Genomic DNA, 22,116 nt, shown 5'->3' on the forward strand with positions numbered 1-22,116 from the left:
CGGGCCCTGAGAAAATGACAGAACAGAGACTCATTATCAGAACTAACAAGGAGGTGTGGCTGGCATGTGTGACAGGAACCTCCGATCTGATAGGAAGCCATGGGGTCCGCCCAGAGACAGGAAAGTACAAGGAAACATGAATGTCTGTGGAGGCCACGACACCACTTTGGAGGGCACAGGTGCCAGAGCAGAGAAGGGCACAAGGCCGCCCCCTACCCCCCCCCCCCCCCCCCCGCCTGCAGCCCTAGGCATGAGCTGGGAGGGACTCCTAACAGAGGGGATTTTGTGTGGGCGGAGCGGGAAGGGGAGGGGGATGTGGAGAAGGGGTAGCCTCAAGTCACCTCTGCCACCTCTGCCTCATGTCCATGAGGCATGGACAGCGGCTGGGGTGGGGAGATAGGCCTGGCAGATATTGGTTGCTTATTATTACAGACCAGAGGCCCAAGTTTTCAGTAAGGAAGAGCAGACCTGGTCATGGCCTACATGTTCTCCACTCAGAGGGCAAAGGGCCAGGGCAGGTTATGTAGAGGGGACGACTCAGACAGGAAGTAGAAGGCTGAACCGTGGCAAGGGTCTTAAAGACCATCATAGTCCTACCTCATTGGACAGCCTGGGAAACTGAGGCACAGTCAGGGCCAGCAGCTCCACCAAGGTCACCCAGCCAGTTCCCCTACGGAAGAGTGAGCAACCAGACCAGAGAAAAGGGTCACGTGCTACCACACAAGGGTTGGGTCAAGCTCCAGGGAGTCCCGGGAGGGCAGTGAAAGGCCCCACCCTCTCCAGCCTTGACTGAGACGTAGGAAGCCTGGTCCAGCCACAGTGGCACCCCTCACGTCACCCTCACTTCCTGCCTCCACGCCAGCCAAGCTGACAGTCAACATCCTGGACGTCAATGACAATACGCCCCAGTTCAAGCCCTTCGGGATCACCTATTACACCGAGCGGATTCTGGAGGGGGCCACCCCAGGCACCACACTCATTGCCGTGGCAGCTGTGGACCCCGACAAGGGCCTCAATGGGCTGATCACCTACACTCTGCTGGACCTGACGCCCCCAGGCTACGTCCAGCTGGAAGACTCCTCAGCAGGTAGGTGGGAAAGATCTGCCAGAAGAGGACTGGGGGACATGCGTCTGTTCCTGCTTAGCCTCCACAAGGGACCATGGCCCACTTGTCACCCTCCGGGCGGGAGCCCACCATAGCCCCTCAGTGGGCTGGGCCAGATCCAGTATGGCCCACGCTGCCGTTGCTCACGGATGCCCAAACCACAGGAAGGGACAGAGCGCCTGGTCCTGGGGGTGGGCTGGACCGGCCCTTTGAGGGCCGCTGGGAACCACCCAGGCTTCCGCTCTCAGGATCACTGAGGGGGTGAGAAAGCCAAGAGAGCGATCTCTCCGAGGTGATCCCGGCCTTGCCTGTACTCATCCCTTTGACTTGTGAAAAGCTTTCTCCTGCCTCCAGTGAGGAGAAGAGCTGGACACCAGCTGCTGTCGGCCTCTGGCCGGCCTGCCACTAGGCAGTGCTGCTGGGCCACCACTCTCCTTCTTCAAGAGACCACATCTGCCCCTCAGGGCTCCAGATCCTTCTCTTTATACTTTGGAGAGTTTCCATGTGTGAGGAGTGGCAAAACTGGCGGCAAGTGCCTCTGTGTCTTAGGGAAAGTCATTGCCAACCGGACAGTGGACTACGAAGAAGTACACTGGCTCAACTTTACCGTGAGGGCCTCAGACAACGGGTCTCCGCCCCGGGCAGCTGAGATCCCTGTCTACCTGGAGATCGTGGACATCAATGACAACAACCCCATCTTTGACCAGCCTTCCTACCAGGTGGGGGGCCGGGCAACAAGTTGGGTCAGGACCTGGGCCCATTCCTTGGGGCCTTCGGGCATCTTCTACCCTTACCCTGCCAGCCTCTAAGCCCCAGGGGCATGACCACCCCGTGAGCAGCGTGGTGCCCTGGGCTGTCTACCATGGTGAGTTTTTAGGGAAGGGGCATAGACTCCAGGACTGACCTTGGCCCACTCTCTCTCCCTGCCCGCTGGGTTCCAGGAGGCCGTCTTTGAGGATGTGCCTGTGGGCACGGTCATCCTGACAGTCGCTGCGACTGATGCCGACTCAGGCAACTTTGCCCTCCTTGAGTACAGCCTGGGGGATGGAGAGGGCAAGTTTGCCATCAACCCCGCTACGGTAAGCAGGCAAACCGGGCAGTGGGAAGGGCCCAGGGTCGTAGGCTGAAAAGCCACCAAAAGTATCATAGTCATCCCGGTTTCTGGGTCATGCCACCAGAACATCTGTAGCCTCAGAGGTTTTTTTTTTTTACCAAGTCAGCAAGCCCTGCTACAGTCCCAGACATCCTGTAGACCTCACTTTCTTTCCTGGGGCCAGAGACTTTTGGAATTCCCCCAAACCAGAAAACCTGATGCAAGTCCATGAGGCTGCTTTTTAAAACTATCAAAAGAGAGGTATAGGGAGCTCTGCAGAAAGTGGGCACGGTGTTTGAGCTCCTGCTGTATACATGGCACTGTATTCCGTGCCGGGGGAGGGAGGTGTCAGACTTGTGAGAGAGCAGAAACTCAAGAGAAAGGACGGGTGACGACTTCAAATGACTGTACATTGGTTCAAAGCAGCTAGTTCAGCACAGGAGAGACCATGGTGGCCTGGGGGCGGTTGGTCAGGGAGCGCCTTCCCCAGGAGCTGGGCTGGAACTGGACTTTCCCTCCTACTGCCTCTCCCTGCCCATGTCCCCCTGAACTCCGCCCTGTCAACAGGGTTCTGTCCTTCCTGCTCGGTGTGAACAGTCAGTCGTGGTCCTGGCCCGGCCCTAGGAAGGGCAACTATTTACAGAGTACCACTCTATACCTGGCCAGGGAGTGACTTCCATCCTGGGCTGAACATCCCATCTCCAGGCGGATTGGGCACTGGGGATAAGAGGAGCCACTGGAATCAGAGCTCCACGGGGGCGGGGGCGGTCATCCGTTCTGTCCAGTGCTGCACCTGCAAAGCCTAGAACAATGTCTGCCGTGTAGTGTATACTCAATAAATATCAGTTGGATTGATGAAGGACCTGATTCCACCCTCCCCCTACTAGGGTGACATCTATGTGCTGTCCTCTCTGGACCGGGAGAAGAAGGACCACTATATTCTGACTGCCTTGGCCAAAGACAACCCTGGAGATATAGCCAGCAACCGCCGAGAAAATTCGGTGCAGGTAAGGGCCACCAGCCTGGGCCAGGGACACCGAGGACTAGAAGTGTGGGGGCATCGAGCAAAGCCTTTCCTTTAGAGAATGCTGCAGAGTGGGAGCAGAGCCACCCGGTCCCCTCAGAGACATGGTGGCAGAGGAGGAGACAGCAAGAGCTTAGCTGGCTGAGTCAAAACGGCTGTGGCTTGGGGAAACGGGGACTCTTGAAGAGAAATCTCTTGTGCCAAACCCCTGCTAAGGCAGTTGAAAACACTTGAGTGTGACTTGAGTCAAACCTGGGGTGCCACGTGTCCCACTGTCCACGGTGACCCACGGAAGGAAACAGTCTAGCAACCAAACATAATCGTAGAGCGATTATCTTTATTTATGTCTCCTAAAGAACATTAGCGAGGGATCCAGTTCCCAGCCCCATTCCTACTCCAGTTCTAACACCGATGCCATCACCCTGAGGCCAGCGTACCACCTTCTAAACTCTATCCCCACTTCTCTCCAGAGTATGCCTTGAGGCTTTGCTTTCTCCTTCTTTCGTCCCCCCTGTTCTGCCTTCTCCAGTCCTGTCATTCTCTATCCAGTTCCTCCACATCTTCCCGCAATAACCTAACCATCCAAGGTAAAGGGTGGGAGTGGGTGAGAAGTCGGGTGGGCAAAGACAAATTCTTGTGAGCAGGTAGGGGGGGAAGGGGCTGGGAGCTCTCACACGTACCCGAATCCTGTCCCTGTCACATGGGCTGTGTCGTGCCACACGTGCTGTGCTGGGAAAAGCCCATTATTTGGAGCCAGAAGACAGAGATCCCACTAGCTGAGCACCCTGCATTTGGCATGTGACCTCTCCGAGCCTCAGCTGTCAAATCTGTAGGGGATGGGAGAAAGGGCAGCAATGATGATGCTTCCTGCCCAAGGCAGTGGTGAGGCAGGGAGATGGGGAGTTGGCAAGTGCTTTGTGCACGGAGAGGGGTTCTTGAAATCACCGCCGTGAAGGACTCGGATGAGGCTGCTGTCAGGGCCATGGGAGCTACGCGGGGAAAGGGCCTCCTCACCTGCTGTGTCCATAGGACCCGCCCTGGGCTGTGGGGTCGGCAGAGGGAGCCAAGTCCCAAGCCAGACACAGATCCCCGGCAAGAGAGAACTTCTGGGAGTGGAGGAAGCACAGCCCAGCATTAAGATCCAGAGATCAGAGTCAGATGTCTAGGGCCACTGTGGGAAGCAGCAGAGGGCAGAGCAGGAGGTGGGCGAGGAGGGCTCCCTGCTTCTGGGCCCAGACGCAGATGATCCTGTAACCACAGTACTAGTTGCAAAGCATTTCCTTGAGCCAGGCATTGGGCACACATACCATCATGGGTGAGCCTCACTAGCCCCTGAGAGATAAGATACTACCATCCCCAACGGCGAGGAAAACTGAGACTCGGGGTTAAAGAAATTGAGGTCAGACTCCAACAGTGGGCACTGTCCACCCTGGCTTACTCCCGTGTGACCGGGTCACCTGAAGCAGCAACCTAGTATGCTCCTGACCTTTGACCTCAACCTCCCCCCCCTACCCCCAGGTGGTGATCCAGGTGCTAGATGTCAATGACTGCCGGCCACAGTTCTCCAAGCCCCAGTTCAGCACAAGCGTGTATGAGAATGAGCCGGCAGGCACCTCAGTCATCACCATGATGGCCACCGACCAGGATGAGGGTTCCAATGGGGAGCTGGCCTACTCACTTGAGGGCCCTGGCGTGGGTAAGTAGTCTGCTCCCCACCCATGATGCCTTGGGCGTGAGAGGGGCAGCCCCAGGGCCAGGAGGAGGAGGGACGGGAAGGACGTCTCAGCCAGAGCCAGGCCCTGCTCTCTTGTCCCACCTGCCAGAGGCCTTCCACGTGGACCTAGACTCAGGCCTGGTGACCACAAAGCGGCCACTGCAGTCCTACGAGAGGTTCAACCTGACCGTGGTGGCCACGGATGGCGGACAGCCTCCACTCTGGGGCACCACCATGCTCCTGGTGGAGGTCATCGACGTCAACGATAACCGCCCCGTCTTCGTGCGCCCGCCCAACGGCACCGTCCTCCACATCAGAGAGGTACTGCTGTCCCCTGGTCCTCCCGCCCACCAACATCTCCCTTCCCATATCCGGCCCACTCCCTCCTCCTGCAGTCACGCCTGGGAGACTGACAGGGCCCCTCTGTGAAAGTGGGGAAGCTGAGGCCAGAGTGGGAGACAGACTTGTTCAGTGTCACACAGCGGGTAGTAGTGGCCCAAGTCTGACTCTGTCGCTACCAGCCAGTGACCTTGAGAAAGTGACTTTTCTGGGTGTTTTTTAGATGCCCCGTCTCTTGCTCCGAGAAGTCTACCAGAAAAGCCAGTCTCCCCGGAAACTCACACCCCCCCATATTGGTGTCTCAAAATAAGCATACATGTTCCTTCCGTCTGTCTGTTGTTCCTGCTGATACCATGCCTAGGAATTGAGTACCAGCATCAAAATAAGAAACAAGGGGAAGTGGCTGAGGTTCCAGAATTCCCCCACCCTTTCGTTCCTTGCTCTAAATTGCCTTGGAGGGGCGCCTGGGTGGTCAGTCAGTTAAGCGTCTCACTCGTGACCTTAGCTCAGGTCATGGGATCAAGCCCCATGTCCAGCATCATGCTGACAGTGCAGAGCCTGCTTGGGAGTCTCTCTCCCTCTGTCTCTCAAAATAAACTTTTTTAAAAAATCGTTTAAATTGCCTTGTAAAGACAGGCAGTACTCCTTCATCTGTCCCTTCCCTCCTTCCTCTCAGCACCCAGGCCCGACCTGCCCCCTGGTGGTATAATCGCCCACTTGCTCTCTGTTCCCCAAACTTCAGCATGCCTCCACCTCTCAGAATGTCAGCATCAAGTCCTTGTCGTCACTCTGTCTCCTCTGAGAGGCCCCACAGGAGAAATCCGTCCCAGGGCTGCGCTCTAGGAAACGCTGTGCACCTACCTTGTGAGTTGCTTTTTCCAGCACCTACTGCAGTGACAGAGTAGTCCTCTTTGCACTGCCCGCCAGGGAGCTCAGAGCAGTCAGCCTACGCCAAATGACCCCGCAGGGACTTGGTGCACAAACCTGGACCCCTACTCCTCAGTTTCCATCTTCCTGCCATTTTCTTTTCCTTTTAAAAAAATGTTTTTAAGTTCATTTATTCTGAGAGAGAGAGAGCACACGTGCACACAAGCAGGAGAGGGGCAGGGAGTGAGGGAGGGAGAGAATCCCAAGCAGCTTCTGTGTTGTCAGCACAGAGCCCGACGCAGGGCTTGATCCCACAAACCACAAGATCGTGACCTAAGCCAAGATCAAGAAGAGTCAGACACTCAACTGACTGAGCCACCCAGGTGCCGCCATTTTCTTTTTCTTTACCCTGATTATTTTTTAACTTCTTTGCTCTTATTATAACTTATACATTCTTATAAATTGTCTCAAATCTTTTTTTGTGGAACGAGGCAAGGTATAAATTAATAATAATCTAGTTCTTTTTCCACAACAAAGGCCCATTTGCTACGTTTTTCCCTTCAAGACTCCAAATTTTGAAAGATTTGTGTCTCGCAGAGAACCAGCTGCGTTAAGTAATTTTCACGTACCCTCATTTTCATGTACCCCATTGGGTAGACGGTGTTGTCTGGGGACACCTAAGGCTCCTGTGATTAGGGTAGCAGAGAGCAAGACAGACCCAGCAACAGAATGGTAGCTGTGGCCTCAGCTTTTGGATTCCCCTTCTGCCTTCCAAATCTCAGCATGCAATGGGATCCGAGGGACGGGGGAAGGCCCTGGAAGGGCAATAACCCTGAAAGACTTTGAAGCGTGGTGGATGGAGACCAGCTGGGACCATCACTGGGTAGTGGAGTGGGGGTGGGGTGAAGGGAGGCTCTAGCAGGTGCCGAGACTCCAGGAGAGTCCAGCTAAGCAGGCAGGCGTTTCCTAAGGATGCCAGAAGGTGGCAAGGGCATTCTGCTAAGTGAGGACAAAGCACAAGAGCTCCATCCGGGCGTGGGAGCTGGCATTCTCGCAGATGGCCCAGGAGCCTCCCTGCCATGCCCCTCCACCCCCCACCACAGGAGATCCCGCTGCGCTCCAATGTATATGAGGTCTATGCCACAGACAAGGACGAGGGCCTCAACGGGGCCGTGCGCTACAGCTTTCTGAAGACGGCCGGCAACCGGGACTGGGAGTACTTCACCATCGACCCCATAAGCGGCCTCATCCAGACAGCTCAGCGCCTGGACCGCGAGAAACAGGCTGTGTACAGCGTAAGGGGGCGGGCCCCAATGCGAGGGGTGGGGCCAAGAGAGGGGCGGTCCTCTAGGCGCAGGGCCACCACCTCCCCACCTAGAATGCCCACAAGGGCGGTGACCTGACCCCCAGGGAGTGCCCTCCTCTGACTGTGCCCCTCCACCCCCCAGCTCATCCTGGTGGCCAGCGACTTGGGGCAGCCAGTGCCATACGAGACCATGCAGCCGCTGCAAGTGGCCCTGGAGGACATCGACGACAACGAACCTCTCTTTGTGAGGCCCCCGGTGAGCTCGCCCATTCCCCCTCCCCCCAACCCGCACCCACACAGGGACTCCCCGCCTGCAAGTACACACGCAGGGCTCTCCTGTGCACACTGTGCCATATACATGTGGTTACGTTCAGAAACTGCATGCACTTCCTACAACATTTATTGAGCTGCTGCTATTTCAAGGCACTACCCAGCAGTCAAAAAAGCAGGCAAATACGCCTGACCCCTAGTGCTGTAACTCACCTAATTGCACACACAAGAGCACACAGGAAACCTGAAATTGAGCTCCGCTTCACCCAGCTGGGGCCAGCCGAGCTGCTCGTGTAGACTCATACTCCACAACTTGATGGGGTTTTTTCCTGTGGGCACATGGGGGTGACATTCCCTGGAGGCTCTGAGTGCACATCCATGTGCATATAAGTGTGCCCCCTTGGGGCACCTGGGTGGCTGGGTTACGCATCCGACTTCAGTCTAGGTCATGATCTTGTCGTTCCCAAGTTCGAGCCCCACATCAGGCACTGTGCTGACAGCTCAGAGCCTGGAGCCTGCTTCAGATTCTGTGTCTCCCTCTCTCTCTGCCCCTTCCCCGCTCAAGCCCTGTCTCTCTCGGTCTCAAAAATATGTGTTTTTTTAAAAAAAAGTTTTGTTTTTTTTTTAAAAGAGTGTGCCCCCTTGTTCAAACATCCATTCAGGTACTGGGATACTTCATAGAACCTGCCAGACCAGGCCCAGCCCACGCTCCCCTGAGGTTACAGAGGTCCTGCTCACCCCACAAGCCTTGGGCAATAAAGTCCCTCAGCACCTACAAGGTGCTGCGCAAGGTCCTTTGGCCTTGGCCCTCATGTGACATCCCCCTCCCCCCTGCAGAAAGGCACCCCCCAGTACCAGCTGCTGACAGTGCCTGAGCACTCGCCACGTGGCACCCTCGTGGGCAACGTGACAGGCGCCGTGGATGCGGACGAGGGCCCCAACGCCATCGTGTACTACTTCATTGCAGGTGGGGCCTGCCAGGGCTAGTGCCCTACCTACCCTGGGGCTGGAGATGACCCAAGTATGCCCCACCCCAGCCCTGCCCCTTCACCCTGTGCCGTGGTCCCATCCTCAGCCGGCAACGAAGAGAAGAACTTCCATCTGCAGCCTGACGGGCGTCTGCTGGTGCTGCGGGACCTGGACCGGGAGCGTGAAGCCGTCTTCTCCTTCATCGTCAAGGCCTCGAGCAATCGCAGCTGGACACCTCCCCGTGGGCCTTCCCCAGCCCTCGACCTGGTCACTGACCTCACCCTGCAGGAGGTGCGCGTCGTGCTAGAAGACATCAACGACCAGCCCCCGCGCTTCACCAAGGCTGAGTACACTGCAGGTGCAGGGGCCAGAGCCTGGGTCTGGGGGGTGGGGCGGCCCCTGCCCTGCCGCTTACACCCACCTGCCCGTTCTCTGCAGGAGTGGCCACCGATGCCAAGGTGGGCTCAGAGTTGATCCAGGTGCTGGCCCTGGACGCAGACGTTGGCAACAACAGCCTGGTCTTCTACAGCATCCTGGCCATCCACTACTTCCGGGCCCTTGCCAATGACTCTGAGGACGTGGGCCAGGTCTTCACCATGGGTAGGAGCCTCCACCCAAGACCTCTGTCACTGCATGGACTGTAGTCTGGAGGAGGTGGGGTCTGTGTGGGCACCACAGGGTATGAGTGGCTGGCCAGCCAGCCATGTCAGTCCTTCGGTCCACCCACCCATCTGGCCATCGTTCAGCCAGCTATTTGTTAATCCGTTCATTCACCCACCGATCTTTCTAGTCTCTGATCCCCCTTTCCATCTCTACATCTACCCACCCACTTTCTCCTTCCTTCCATCTCTCATCTTCTCATCCATTATTCATCCATCCATCCGTTCACCCACCCGTGTGTCAGTCAGCCCATCCATGCCTCCGTCTACCCATCTACCCATCTGCCCATTCATCCACCTTCCCATCCTCCTTTTGGTGTGTCCACCTATCTTCCTATTTATGCACCTCCCCCTCCCCCGGGCCAGGCACTGTGCTAAGCACTGAGGAGCCAGAATTCAAAGAGCACATATGTACCTGAAAGCGTGCATGTTTACTTGTGCATCGGCCTGTGTGGACAACTGAGCCTCTTGGGTCAGGTTCTGCAAGGCCTGGAGGGTGTCCCATTACCCAAAACCTTCCCCATTCTTCTCGCCTACAGGGGTCAGTCTAGACTCCTTGGCCTGGCTTTCAAAGCTCACCAGGTCTTCCTCCTGGTCCCTCCTCTTCCTGGCTCCACAGCCCCCCACTATCTGTAAGGGCCCCATGCCCACCCAAGCTGAGCCCCTCACCACTCACTCCTTCAGCCTGTTCTGTACCATCCTCCATTGGCCTTTGCCCTGTCTTCACTTCCTGAAATACCATCTTGACCTTCACCTCTGTCTTCAGATATGCTCCCCCTAACCATCCTCTGAAGGCTAATTCACAACCAGTCACACAATCAGACATCATCCCTACGTCCTCTCATCTCCTACTGCTTAGTTTAGTAACTTAAGACACAGAGGGGCTGTGTACCTTGCTAAAGGTCACACAGCGAGAAAGTGGCAGATCTTGAACCCAGGTCTATGGTCTTCTAAGAGAAGACTACTATACGACCTCTGGTTATGTCTCTAGTATGGTTGTGGAATTCTGAAGTGCATGTGTGTGTTCACACGTCTCCCATCGCCCCTGCCTGGGACAGTGGAGTCCCAGACTTGTCACCCTTGGGACACTGCAGCCCACAGTTGTGTTTTAACTTGCAGTGTTTAAGTAAAACCTTAGAAATCTCTAGAAGCACTGGTTGTGGCAGCACTGGCTGCATTCTCCCAGGATAATAATCCACCAAGTGGAGGTCAGAACTGCTGCTCCTTCAGATGAACGGAACACTCATACTCACTTGTCCCTCCCCCCCCCCCCCACCTTTTCTGTCAGCTTTGCTCTGCTAGGCCCTGTGGGGACTTGTGGCCTGAGATGCAGCCTCCCCTCAGTGTGTCCAAATGCCCCTGGCCCTTGCCCCTCCCCAGGGGATTGAGGGGCACTGGGTGGCCCCTGAGCTGCACCCTGCCCGCGGGCTCTTCCTGCAGGGAGTGTGGATGGCATCCTGCGTACCTTTGACCTCTTCATGGCCTACAGCCCTGGCTACTTTGTGGTGGACATTGTGGCCCGGGACCTCGCAGGCCACAATGACACGGCCATCATCGGCATCTATATCCTGAGGGATGACCAGCGTGTTAAGATCGTCATTAACGAGATCCCCGACCGCGTGCGTGGCTTTGAGGAAGAGTTCATCCGCCTGCTCTCCAATATCACCGGTGCCATTGTCAACACTGATGACGTGCAGGTGCCCCATGGAACCCACCCTGAGTCTGTGGGCTATGAGGGGAGGAGGACCACGCCACAGGGATGGGGCACTGCCACTGCGGAGAGGTCAGGGGAGTGAAAGGGGGTCTCTGTAGCCCCTCAGTCATTCCCTAGCTACATGGCCTTGGGAAAGTCCTTCCACGTCTCTAGCCATCAGCATCCTTACCTATAAAAATAGGGCCAGTGATAGCACCTGGCCCAATGCAGCCAAGTGACTGATATCACGCGTGGTCCTCCGTGAGCACTCAGCAGTGACAGGTTTATCGGCAGGGTAGGCCAGGAGCAGCTCCCCATCCCATTCCTTGTTCCTGCCACGCCCCCTGACGCTTCTTCTCACCTAGTTCCATGTGGACAAGAAGGGTCGGGTGAACTTCGCACAGACAGAGCTGCTCATCCACGTGGTGAATCGCGACACCAACCGCATCCTGGACGTGGACCGGTGGGTGGGGTCTGGTCGGTCCACCTGCCTGCCTGGAGCCGGGGAGGGGACCCACCGAAAGAGGCCGATAACACCATCAGGCCTGCTGTGTGGGGCTCTCGCCCAGAGGTGGGCAGGGCTAGTAGAGAGTAGTTTGCGGGTATGAGCAGAGCTCCACCCCTCTGAGTCCTACTCCCCCCATCTGTAAAATGGGAGTATTACATGGATGGTGAGGAAACAAGCAGGATACTGTATGAGGAGCGGTAAACCCTGTAAGATACAAAACCATTCTAGCTGAGTGGGATTTGATCTTGCAAAGCTTGGTGGGGGTGAATCTGGGGGTCGGAGGCAGGAGCGCAGCAGAGCCTTCTGAGTGGGATGAGTTCTTGAGGAATGGCTGAAGAGGGAAGCTGAGGCCCCCTCCCCTCACTCAGGGTGATCCAGATGATTGACGAGAACAAGGAGCAGCTGCGGAACCTCTTCCGGAACTACAATGTCCTGGACGTGCAGCCTGCCATCTCTGCCCGCTTGCCCGACGACATGTCCGCCCTGCAGGTAGGTACTCCTGGTGGCGCCCCGCCCCACCACCCCTCTGCCCTGGGTGCTCTCGCCCACTCACGCCTGGCCCCACTCCCCCAGATGGCGATCATTGTCTTGGCCATTCTCCTCTTCCTGGCTGCCATGCTGTTCATCCTCATGAACTGGTACTACAGGACCGTGTGAGTGACTCCTACACCTCCCTGCCCTGGGAAAGGCTGACCAGCCCTGCTCCTGGGACAGTCACAGAGGCAGGCAGGGCCCTGAGATGCCAGCCCCACCCAGCCTCCTTCACCAGCCCCTCTCTCTGCTTCTCTCTAGACACAAGAGGAAGCTCAAAGCCATTGTGGCTGGCTCGGCAGGTGAGCAAGGGCTACGATGGGGGACTGAGGCGGGGTGGGGGGGGTGAGGATGACAAGGCAGGAGGGGCCTCTGGGGGCCTAGAGTGCCTACCTAGGCCTCATAAGGCTGGCTCAGGCTCCACCAGCCCCAGCAGGGTGCCTCCCTCCCCTCCATGCCCCAGAACTTCTCCCTACAGGAAATCGTGGTTTCATTGACATCATGGACATGCCCAACACCAACAAGTATTCCTTCGACGGGTGAGTGGGGCCCCTGAGACCTCAGGGTCACTTTGAGGAGGCATGCCCAGGACCCAGTGGGAGCGGATTGTCTGACACCCCTCAAGCTCTGAGGGACCAGACCAGCTAAAATCTGGGGTGTGGGTGCCCCCTGGTGGCCAGCTTTCTCTACAAAGTGTTGGCTGAGCTGGGATTGGGATCAACACCCCAATTGGGCCCCCAGTTCCAGCAGACATAGACTTGGACTCCAGGTGCAGAGTGAGGCCTCTGTACCAAAACTAATCGAGATCAACATGTCCTGGTTCTTGAGGGATCCTAGCGTGGCTGTGCGCCCAAATGCAATGGGCTAGGGGCCTACTTCTCAAGGCCATGAACCTCCAGTCCCAGGAAGGTACTACCGTCGGCCAAAGAAAAGAGCAGGGGTTAGTGGTTAAGCTACAAGGGCATCTGTCCCTCCGCACCCCACCCACCCCACTCCCCACCTGCAGGGCCAACCCCGTGTGGCTGGATCCTTTCTGCCGGAACCTGGAGCTGGCCGCCCAGGCTGAGCATGAGGACGACCTGCCAGAGAACCTGAGTGAGATCGCAGACCTATGGAATAGCCCCACCCGCACCCATGTGAGCCCTGGCCAGAGCTAGGGGCAGGGGGTGGACAACCGTGCGGGACGGGGTGGAGGTAAAGCAGGTCTTTGCCACTGCCTGCCAAGGAGCTGGGTTCCTTGGGGGATGAGGGTGGCAGGTTGTATCCACTACCCTGGGTGTGTGTACATACGTGTGCATGCGGTCTACCTCTGCTCCGGCTAATGTCCCCTCTCCCCAGGGAACTTTTGGGCGTGAACCAGCAGCAGTCAAGCCTGATGATGACCGGTACCTGCGGGCAGCCATCCAAGAGTACGACAACATTGCCAAGCTGGGCCAGATCATTCGGGAGGGACCCATCAAGGTGAGCCCTCCCTGCAGGCTTCTGCACCACACCCCCTCAGGGGCCTGCACCCAGGCCTCTGGCTGAGCTTAGACCAGTTCCCCAGGATACAGGGATGGGGGAGGATCCTGGGAAACAGCTTTCTCCACCTCGAGGCTCAGAGAGGCCAGGGCATCTGGCTGACCAGGAGCTACTTCAGCCTGCAGTGGCCTGGAGCCCACGTGGGTTCTAGCTGGCCACTGTCACCAGGCTCTGCTCCCAATTCTTTCCCCTCGGATCAGGTGCCTATGCACCTTCCATCACCTCCATCCGAGTTATGGGAGTGAGCAAGGGGTATGACAGGCAGGGAAAGGCCTTGGTGGGGGGTTAACCCTCTCGCTCCCCCAGGGATCGCTGCTCAAGGTGGTCCTGGAGGATTACTTGCGGCTCAAAAAGCTCTTTGCACAGCGGATGGTGCAAAAAGCCTCCTCCTGCCATTCCTCCATCTCTGAGGTAGCCGGGCGGGCCCGGAGCTGTGTGCTGTGCCCCAGCCCTGGGGGTGCTCATTCCTTCCCTCCCTCCCTCTCTCGCTCCAGCCACCCACATCCTTCTCAATCCCTAGAGTTCAGCAGCCAGGGCCAAAGACAGCAATGGGTGGGGCCTAGGAAGTCAGCCGGCAGGCCCAGTCTACTTTCTGGGCTCTGCAGTGGGCTTTCCTAGAGTGGTTGCTGAGGAGTGTTTCTCAGACTTGAACCCCAAAAAGATGCCTTTAAAAGGCATCTGATGTCCTTATAGGAAACAGGCTGCAGGGTCGAATGGGCCTACATAAATTTATTTGCCTGCAATGATGTCAACACTTTAAAAATTCACTTTCTTCAAAACCCCAGATTTCCAGTTGGGCCAATTCCCAAACGGAATAGGCTAACAATGAACAGCTCCACCCGGGACAAAAGTGCCACCACGTGTTGAGTTTCTACTATATCCTATCACCCCTCCAACTTCACCTGTGGACACTCCCTACATGTCCTGCTCGAGGACAAATTGTTGACAAATCCAGATACCAAAACTCCACCACAGGACCCTTCTCAAAGCAAATACACAAAATTCAAGATTCTCATGGGAAGCAAGAACACATCCCTAACACCCTAAGTGTCCGGTTTCCCCTCTGTACCCAGTTTGAGAAACACTGCCACCAGCTGGACAGGCCAGCCCACTGCAGCACAAGCCTAGAGGTGCTTGCAGAGCTACCTGTGGGCAGTAGGAAGGAAATGGACACAGGAGGTGGGACTCTGGGGCCATCCACCTGCTCAGCCCTTGGGCATGACCTTGAGCATGGGTGGGTCTCAGAGCCATTGGGGGATCCTGGCCTCTTGCAGCTGATCCAGACTGAGCTGGAGGAGGAGCCAGGGGAGCACAGCCCCAGTCAGGGCAGCCTGCGCTTCCGCCATAAGCCGCCGACAGAGCTCAAGGGGCCTGACGGGATCCACGCGGTGCACGGCAGCACGGGCACTCTGCTGGCCACTGACCTTAACAGCCTGCCCGAGGATGACCAGAAGGGCCTGGGTCGCTCACTGGAGACGCTGACCACAACCGAAGCCAGTGCCTTTGAGCGCAACGCCCGCACAGAGTCAGCCAAATCTACACCCCTGCACAAGCTTCGTGATGTGATCCTGGAGAGCCCCCTGGAGATCACAGAGCTATGACCAGACAGGAGCCTCGCCGGTGTGAGCAGCACCTGCCCCCATCTCTCCCAGGGCAGGGCAGAGCAGGACCACAGTGTGGGCCCCTCCCCAGGCTGGCTCTGGGCGCACGACCTCGGGCTGGCCTGGTGGCAGCCCACACCAGCTGCTCAGATTCCACTTCTGCCAGATGCCCATTCAGCACCTGACCTCTATCTTCATAAAATTTGTTATTTTTTTAAGAAAACCAAACAAAAATGTTAAGCATCTAAGGACACAGGTAAGGAGGGTCACCGGGGGCTCAGGAGCGTGAGGACCAACTCAGCCCAGGCTGAGCTCTTAAGAGGCCAAGCAGGGCCTCTTCCCGTCCCCTCCCCCCAACTTTCAGACCAGAAGAGGGAGGCCCAGAGCTGGAGTACCCTGCCTGGCCTTGGCTCCCTGACTTCAGTTCAAGTCCCAATGCATTTCTAGCACATCCCCAGCTGGACATCCAGCTAGGGGCTGACAGTGATCCCTGCCTCCCCACATGGACATGGTCAACGTCGGCGAACCGCGTTCTCTACATTTCACTGGCTTCCCAAACGTGCCCGGCTCCTAAAGAGAAATGACTGGTGTTCTCTTGGGTTCTGAATGTGTTTGTGTGTATTCCTTTTTTAAATTAAGTTATTCCCTCAACATTTTCCCCTTGATTTTGTTTAACTGGTACTCACTGAACGTTTCTGGAATGGTCTGAATTTTAAATAAGAAAAGCAACTCACAAGGAATCAGTAATTCAATTCATTCAATTAGCTCTGGCTCTGGTAAACTACCCTCCCTTGGGTTGGCCCAGGGAAGGGGGGAGGGTGAAGGGTAGGGCAGATCTGGGCCTGACTTTCAGGGGTTCCTTTGACCCACTGCGACCCTGGGCCAATCAGAGAGGAGCCAAGTAGGATTTCTTTGCCCACTCTGCTTGCCTTCTGTGGCCAAGTGGGGCTACAGAACTGCTGGACACCCACAGGTCAGAAACCAAACTCCCCTGGCTGGGGTGTTATGGAAGCACTCAGGCTCAGGTCTGGTTAACAGACTTTATTTATTATTAAATCACAGAAACTTTAGTGCAAAACAAATCAAAAAAGTCATTAAGTCCATTTAATAGCAACTTCGTATCTCGCTGTCTCCTGGCAACTAGAAGTGGAAAAGAGGAGGCCAAACGGAGAGGAAGCAGGGCAGCAGACGAGGCCCCTGGACAGCACACCCAGCAGACCCTCTACCTGAAAGCCAAAGGCTTAGGAGCTGGTCATCCACGTTTATTTGAAGGTCAGAAAGAACATCTTCGAAATGAGGATTGGAGCAGAGAGAGCAAAGGCAGGCCCTGGGCAGCAGTACGGACGCACAAAAAAGCAAGGCTTCCACGGCCACGCAAACACAAAAGCAAGAGGTGGTCACCACTGTCCACGCTCACACGCAAAAGCAGACCCACAGGACCTCCACGTGGAGCTAGCAGATTACATTCAGGCAGGTTTGCCCCTCCCACCCAAACCCACAGAACCCCAAACAAGGCATCACCAGCAAAGACACAGGAAAGCTGAAACGAAGGTCGACACAAACCTAAGCCTCACCCAGGTCTCCTGAGCAGCTGCTTCCTAAATCCTCCCTATGGTGAAAACGTGGTTTTAAAAAGCCTAATTATTCTGAGCCTCTAATCTTTCTTATAAAACTGCCTTTGTTTTGCTGCTATGAATAGCAGCCAATCGGCCCAGAAGAGGGGCGGTCCCCGCATGGGGTAGGCAGAGGGCTCAGAACAAGGCCCGGGCCGGGACCCACCACAAGGGCAGGCTGAAAGACTCCCGACGCACAGGACATCCTCACCTGTCTAGGCAAAGGAAAGGGACACTGAAGCGGCTATGGGTGGCAGAGAGCGAGACGCCTCCCCCACTGACTGCAATGCTACAATCAGGAGACAGGAAATGAGGAGAGGGGAAAGGGGGTCCTATTTTTATAACAGAGTCGACAGATCTGTGTTCACTGCCCCCAGACACACAAGTAGGAAAAGATGCTGCAGTTTCTCCAAGGAACATCCCTTCTAGTTCCACACGTGACGTTTGCAATGCTCGACAGCCTGACAGGAGAGAGGAAACTGTGTTTAGCCTTCATGTGACAAATTCCACCCCTGGCCCATTAGTGCATCAGACATCACCCAAAACTGGGACCAGCTGTCTTGTCCTGAGTCAGCTAGACAGCGCCTCATTTAAAACTGGGGAGCGCGTGTCCACCCCAGTGTTGGGGACTCCTGAGGCAAGCACCCAGGGCAGCAGCTACAAAGCACTTGCATGTTTTCCAGATGAGCACCCATGCACGTAGGGCCCAGGTCCCCTCCCATCTGATTACACTCGGAGTCCTGGCACTCAGCAGGCGGCACGGAGGGGCCCCCAGGGCAGAACTTCCTACCCAACTGGGTGCACACCAGCTCTGGCCCCTCAGGCACATCTGCCCGGAACAGCAGCAAGAGCCTACTCCTCTACTGACTGTGCTGTGGGCCAGGCCTGGAGGAACAAGGAGCCCCTTGTGGCCGGGATGGGCGTCGCCAAACTGATGCAACCACACCAGCACAGTCATGCCCCATGGTCACGAGGAACCCGCTCGAGGAAGAAAAAGTTGCACAAAGGAACATTAGGTAACCAACTGGTCCACACACGTCTCCACCCAAGAAAGCAGCGTGGGGCACCGCCGGCGGCTGTGCGGTCAAGTCAGCGCCACAGCACCCTGCAACACCTGGGTGGTGCCAGCTCTCAGGACCATTCGAGAACAGCCGTCTGGCCTCAGGTGAAGATTCAGGCCGGGCTTAAGACCCACCCAAGGGATAGGACTTGTGCAATCTCAGGGGTGGCCTCATGTGAATGTGAGCCTGACCCTGTCACAGGAGAATTAAGGCCAAGAACAGGAAAGCAGAAGCACAAAATACTGAAGCACACCCCCACCCTTCTCAAGGCCAAGAGCGCAGTCTTCCTGTCTTTACTGGGCCAAGATAGATAAGCCTAATCGCTCCCCTGGGCCTCAGATATCCCCCAACCCCTGGACATGAAGGCAGGGCAGAGAGCTGACTGCAGAGGGGCCTACTGACACAGGACTGTCGTGGGAGCTGCCCAAATGACAAGGCAGGCCTGCGGAGCACTCGCTAGGCTACTCACATTGCACTGGGTCGCCGCCTCCATGCTCTGGCACCAGTAGCTAGGGCCCCAGACACACTTCTCAGTTCCCAAGAGAGGCTTACGGACTGCAGGGCAGGCTCCGATTTTCTATACGGTGAAAAAAGGGGAAATGGAGGAGGAAAGAATTAGATCCGCTCTACCGATCCTTTCCAAAACCAGAGATCACCGGCTTCTAGAAGCAGCTACAATCAGAGCTCCGACATGTGCTTCCAAAAAGTCAGCACTGCCGAGTGAAGTGCTGCAGGCCTAGAATGTCCTCCCACCCCCCTGAGACTCTGCCGCAACCTCAGAGGAGCCCTTCCATGCAGAGCCACCCAGAGGAACTTACCAAGCACACGAAGGAAGGGTCCATCACCTCCACCAGGACTTCGATCAGCACGGGCTCATACTCAGTCACAAACTGATCGCACTGTTAGGTAAACACAGATGCACACCCAGGTCTAAGGGTGTCCACACAGAGTGGGGGCACAAGAGGAGGGGCGCCACGCATGTTCTTCCAAAAGAATTCCTGCCACTGCCAACCCAGGACCCCCTTCCCAGATGCCCACCCACCCACACTCAGCCTCATCTCACCTGCTCCTGTTATCTCTCCCAGTGGCTCCCCCTGAGCCAACAGACTGCCTCTAAGAAACAGCTAGCTTTTCCCCCTGAAAACCTCAATCACAGGTACAATCAATGAGCTACCCCAGCCTTTGTGCTCTCCAGGCAGGTTCTGACATTCTGGGCCAAAGCAGCCAGGGGCATACCTGCTTCTGGTATGGGTCAGGCAGGAAGCTGCAGCCTTTCTCAAGAGCAGCCAGGATCTCCTGCTTTGTGCTGTTTTTCTCCAGGTTGTGGTCCAAATAGCTCACCAGCTTCTTGCATACCTCACAGAAGCCACCATCCTTCGGCTGAATCACGCGTACTACGCACAGGGAGCACAGGCTGAGTACTGGCAGGGCCCTTCCAAGCCGAGGGGCCAGCCAGCCACACCCTCACCCTACTCACCAGGCAGCACAGGCAGCCCTGGGTGGAGCAGAGATGGAGCACGCTGCACACCAATTCAGGGCTCACCTCCTGCAGGAGGATGGACAGGATGGAGGAGCCGTAAGTCTCCACCACCTCTTGGCACTCTTCAGACAAGGATACAGGCAATTTTGAGCACACGTTACCCAAAGTGTGAATTATTTCTTCCTGAAACACAAAACAAGAGGATCGTAGCAGAAGATGGAGAGGCTGGACAGGCCTAGGAAAGATTCTCAGTAATACTAACATGACCAGGAAACCAGCCAACAGCAAGATGCTCTCTCCTCCCCAAAAAGACAAGACCTATGAAACAGGCCCGACCCCAGCCCAGAGGGATCCACTGGTGCGCAGGGGGTATGCAGATTCCCAGGGCTGGCATCCACTGCCAGCGATGGCTGAGTCCACCTCTTCGGCCGCTTCTGCCTTTGGGGAACGGGGGCACTCTAGCATTCTAGAAATGCACATACCTCGGTTTTGTTGTTGTCAATCAGCTTGACCACCTCCTTCACCACGTACTCACACATCTCGCACAAAACACTAGCCTTCGCCTGGACCATGTCCTTCTGTTGAAAGGGGAGGACAGCACTTTAATGCTGAGATCCTCACCTCACCCTGGGCCCTGCTGCTCTAAAGGGAAAGGGACACCCTGTGGCCAGGAACAAGAGATTGTCACCCAAAAGGTGGCTTCCTCCCAGTGTCCAAGTTCCTGTCCCTGCTGGTTTTACATGGTGGGAGACCCATCCCTTTGCACAATCCTCTACCACCACCACATCCCGCCACGCACCCCCCCCCCCCACCCCACAAAAACCAGTAACCCATACTTCAGAAGACAGAAGCAGTGAAAACATCCCCCAACCCCAAAGAGCTGCCTGCATGATGTATCTGGTCACAATCATTTCATCATTCTGCAATCATTTGGGGAAGGTGGTTGGGGGAGCAGGAGAGTGAGGACTCACTTCCTGTCTACTGTTTAGAAGACAAAGCTTTAAACACATTTCAAGTCTGCCCCTAAGTGTCAAGTCTCCTTATACCCGAGACTGCTTTCCTACAGCCCGCCTTTAGCAAAGTAATCCTGCTGAGTAGAGCTTTCTAGGACAGGAGGAACGCTCTCCCCCTCTGCTGTCCAGCAGAGCAGCACGAGCCACATGTGTCTACTGAGCGCCTGAAATGTGGCTAGGGTAACCAAGGAACTGATTTTATGTAAACGTGTAGCCACATGTGGCTAGAATACAAGCTGTGAAACTCCCCTTCATTTTCTCTGGCCAGTAATCCAGTCAGCAAGATGGGGCAGGTGGAAGTGCTTCCCCAACCCCATCTGACTTCGTAAACCTGTGGTCCATACGCTGCACATGCTGAGGGAGGACAGAGGAGGGAGATGAGACAGCCAAAGGTCAAGTGCCATGGCAACTTCAGAAGTGGGTGCCTGTGCCATGTGATAAAATGTCACGTGGCCCGGACCCTTTTAAGAACTAAACTGCAAGCCCAATGAACACTAGGACAATTTTGTTCGCCACTCCAGGTCAACGGTTTCAGGACTCCATCTCTAACACACTGCTGGACCCATAACAAGTGATGAATGTAAGCTGATTCTGGAAAACGGTGGATCTTTACTGAGTGAAGGGTACCAGGGAAACGAAAGCACACACCCACGCATGCACGGCAGTACACCGAGAAGCTTCTGCATGAGCCCTGGGGTGTTCTGGGAGTATCAGGTTTGCACTGCGGCAACAGTGGGCAAGGTGGAAGGACACGAACATACTAGAAAAAGCTAGACGTGCTACACATGCAGGCTCATCCTGTGAAGCACTTGGGTTTATAACTAAAGAAATAAACGCACTCAGGGCTGGGAGAGGGGTACTGCACTGGTAGAGGGGACAGCAGAAACTACTGAATGGTCTCAAACTCAAACACCTTTAGTAGCCAAGCAGGGAACCAAAAAAGCGTGAGCCTCACAGAACGTGGTATAATGTGGAGTGGCCTGGGCGTTGCACAGCCCTCGCCAGTACAAAACGGGTGACACCAGGTACCTTAATAGGCTCCACCAGTTCCAACGCAGGGATGACGTTCTCGGAGACCACTTTGGCAGGGACCAGAGTCTGCATGGGCACCTCCTTCACTTGTTCACAGAACCCAACCAGGCCACATATCTCCCTGGGTTGCTAAAGAAGGCACAGAAAAAGCAGTCAGATGCAGGCCTGCACCCACCACCCCCCTCAGTTCCACTCTCTAAACACAAAGGGTGGAGTGCTAGGGAGGCACCCTGGTCACAGCATCAAGCCTGACTGCCAAACAGGCAAGATTCCTCATTGAACCTGAAGGGACTCCCACGAGTGCGGATGCACCGGTTTCACGCAGGGAGGAGGCCACGCAAAGCTGAGGGGAGAGCAGACAGAACCACATCCCTGCTCCAACCAGAGAGCGCCCCAGGAAAGCGAGACTTCTGGTGCCTGTTCCCTTTCACAGGCAAACAAATCCTCCTCCAAGCACAGCTGGTCTGCTCTAGAACCTGTTTCTCGCTCGAGCTGGTTCACTCTCAGTAGGAAATAAGCCGCATGTTCTTTCTAGAGGAAGAACCGCCATGCCCATAAACTAAAAAAGCCAAAAATCTTGGAAATAAGACCACACTTTATCTTTCGGTGGCAGGACCATTTAAAGAAGAAATGGATGGCTTTTTGAAAACTGCATTCTATTTTCACAACTGCATAAACACAGTACACACAAAAACCCAAGGTCCCAAAGCGATCAAT

The 22,116-nt window shown here is 55.9% G+C and overlaps 2 protein-coding genes across 7 annotated transcripts in view; one reads left to right on the top strand and one right to left on the bottom strand.

The window, feature by feature from the left end:
- Nucleotides 1–15,940, top strand: part of CDH23 (cadherin related 23) — a 414,161-nt gene extending 398,221 nt beyond the window's left edge. For 3 of the 6 annotated variants that reach the window (XM_043596561.1, XM_043596563.1, XM_043596566.1), the window contains 20 exons: nucleotides 863–1,087; nucleotides 1,655–1,824; nucleotides 2,047–2,184; nucleotides 3,086–3,205; nucleotides 4,741–4,918; nucleotides 5,046–5,257; nucleotides 7,246–7,437; nucleotides 7,591–7,704; nucleotides 8,556–8,685; nucleotides 8,794–9,045; nucleotides 9,126–9,287; nucleotides 10,787–11,043; nucleotides 11,405–11,502; nucleotides 11,916–12,036; nucleotides 12,121–12,200; nucleotides 12,340–12,380; nucleotides 12,542–12,617; nucleotides 13,085–13,214; nucleotides 13,417–13,539; nucleotides 14,874–15,940. In XM_043596561.1, the coding sequence (XP_043452496.1) occupies nucleotides 863–1,087; nucleotides 1,655–1,824; nucleotides 2,047–2,184; nucleotides 3,086–3,205; nucleotides 4,741–4,918; nucleotides 5,046–5,257; nucleotides 7,246–7,437; nucleotides 7,591–7,704; nucleotides 8,556–8,685; nucleotides 8,794–9,045; nucleotides 9,126–9,287; nucleotides 10,787–11,043; nucleotides 11,405–11,502; nucleotides 11,916–12,036; nucleotides 12,121–12,200; nucleotides 12,340–12,380; nucleotides 12,542–12,617; nucleotides 13,085–13,214; nucleotides 13,417–13,539; nucleotides 14,874–15,200 (3,146 nt within the window). In that variant the 3' untranslated portion in view covers nucleotides 15,201–15,940. Of the gene's footprint in view, nucleotides 1–862; nucleotides 1,088–1,654; nucleotides 1,825–2,046; nucleotides 2,185–3,085; nucleotides 3,206–4,740; nucleotides 4,919–5,045; nucleotides 5,258–7,245; nucleotides 7,438–7,590; nucleotides 7,705–8,555; nucleotides 8,686–8,793; nucleotides 9,046–9,125; nucleotides 9,288–10,786; nucleotides 11,044–11,404; nucleotides 11,503–11,915; nucleotides 12,037–12,120; nucleotides 12,201–12,339; nucleotides 12,381–12,541; nucleotides 12,618–13,084; nucleotides 13,215–13,416; nucleotides 13,540–13,905; nucleotides 14,011–14,384; nucleotides 14,852–14,873 lie in introns of those variants that run through there. The other 3 variants (XM_043596567.1, XM_043596564.1, XM_043596565.1) reach the window with 3 other exon arrangements.
- Nucleotides 15,941–16,226: 286 nt separating this feature from the next.
- The window catches only part of LOC122492862 (prosaposin), a 33,476-nt gene continuing 27,586 nt past the window's right edge, over nucleotides 16,227–22,116 (bottom strand). Inside the window, 8 exon segments of the mRNA XM_043596568.1 lie at nucleotides 16,227–17,274; nucleotides 18,344–18,451; nucleotides 18,693–18,773; nucleotides 19,111–19,268; nucleotides 19,352–19,366; nucleotides 19,369–19,537; nucleotides 19,837–19,932; nucleotides 21,397–21,528. Coding sequence (XP_043452503.1) covers nucleotides 17,239–17,274; nucleotides 18,344–18,451; nucleotides 18,693–18,773; nucleotides 19,111–19,268; nucleotides 19,352–19,366; nucleotides 19,369–19,537; nucleotides 19,837–19,932; nucleotides 21,397–21,528 — 795 coding nt within the window. The 3' untranslated portion in view covers nucleotides 16,227–17,238.

This window comes from Prionailurus bengalensis, chromosome D2 (assembly GCF_016509475.1).
Source record: "Prionailurus bengalensis isolate Pbe53 chromosome D2, Fcat_Pben_1.1_paternal_pri, whole genome shotgun sequence".
NCBI lineage: Eukaryota > Metazoa > Chordata > Mammalia > Carnivora > Felidae > Prionailurus > Prionailurus bengalensis.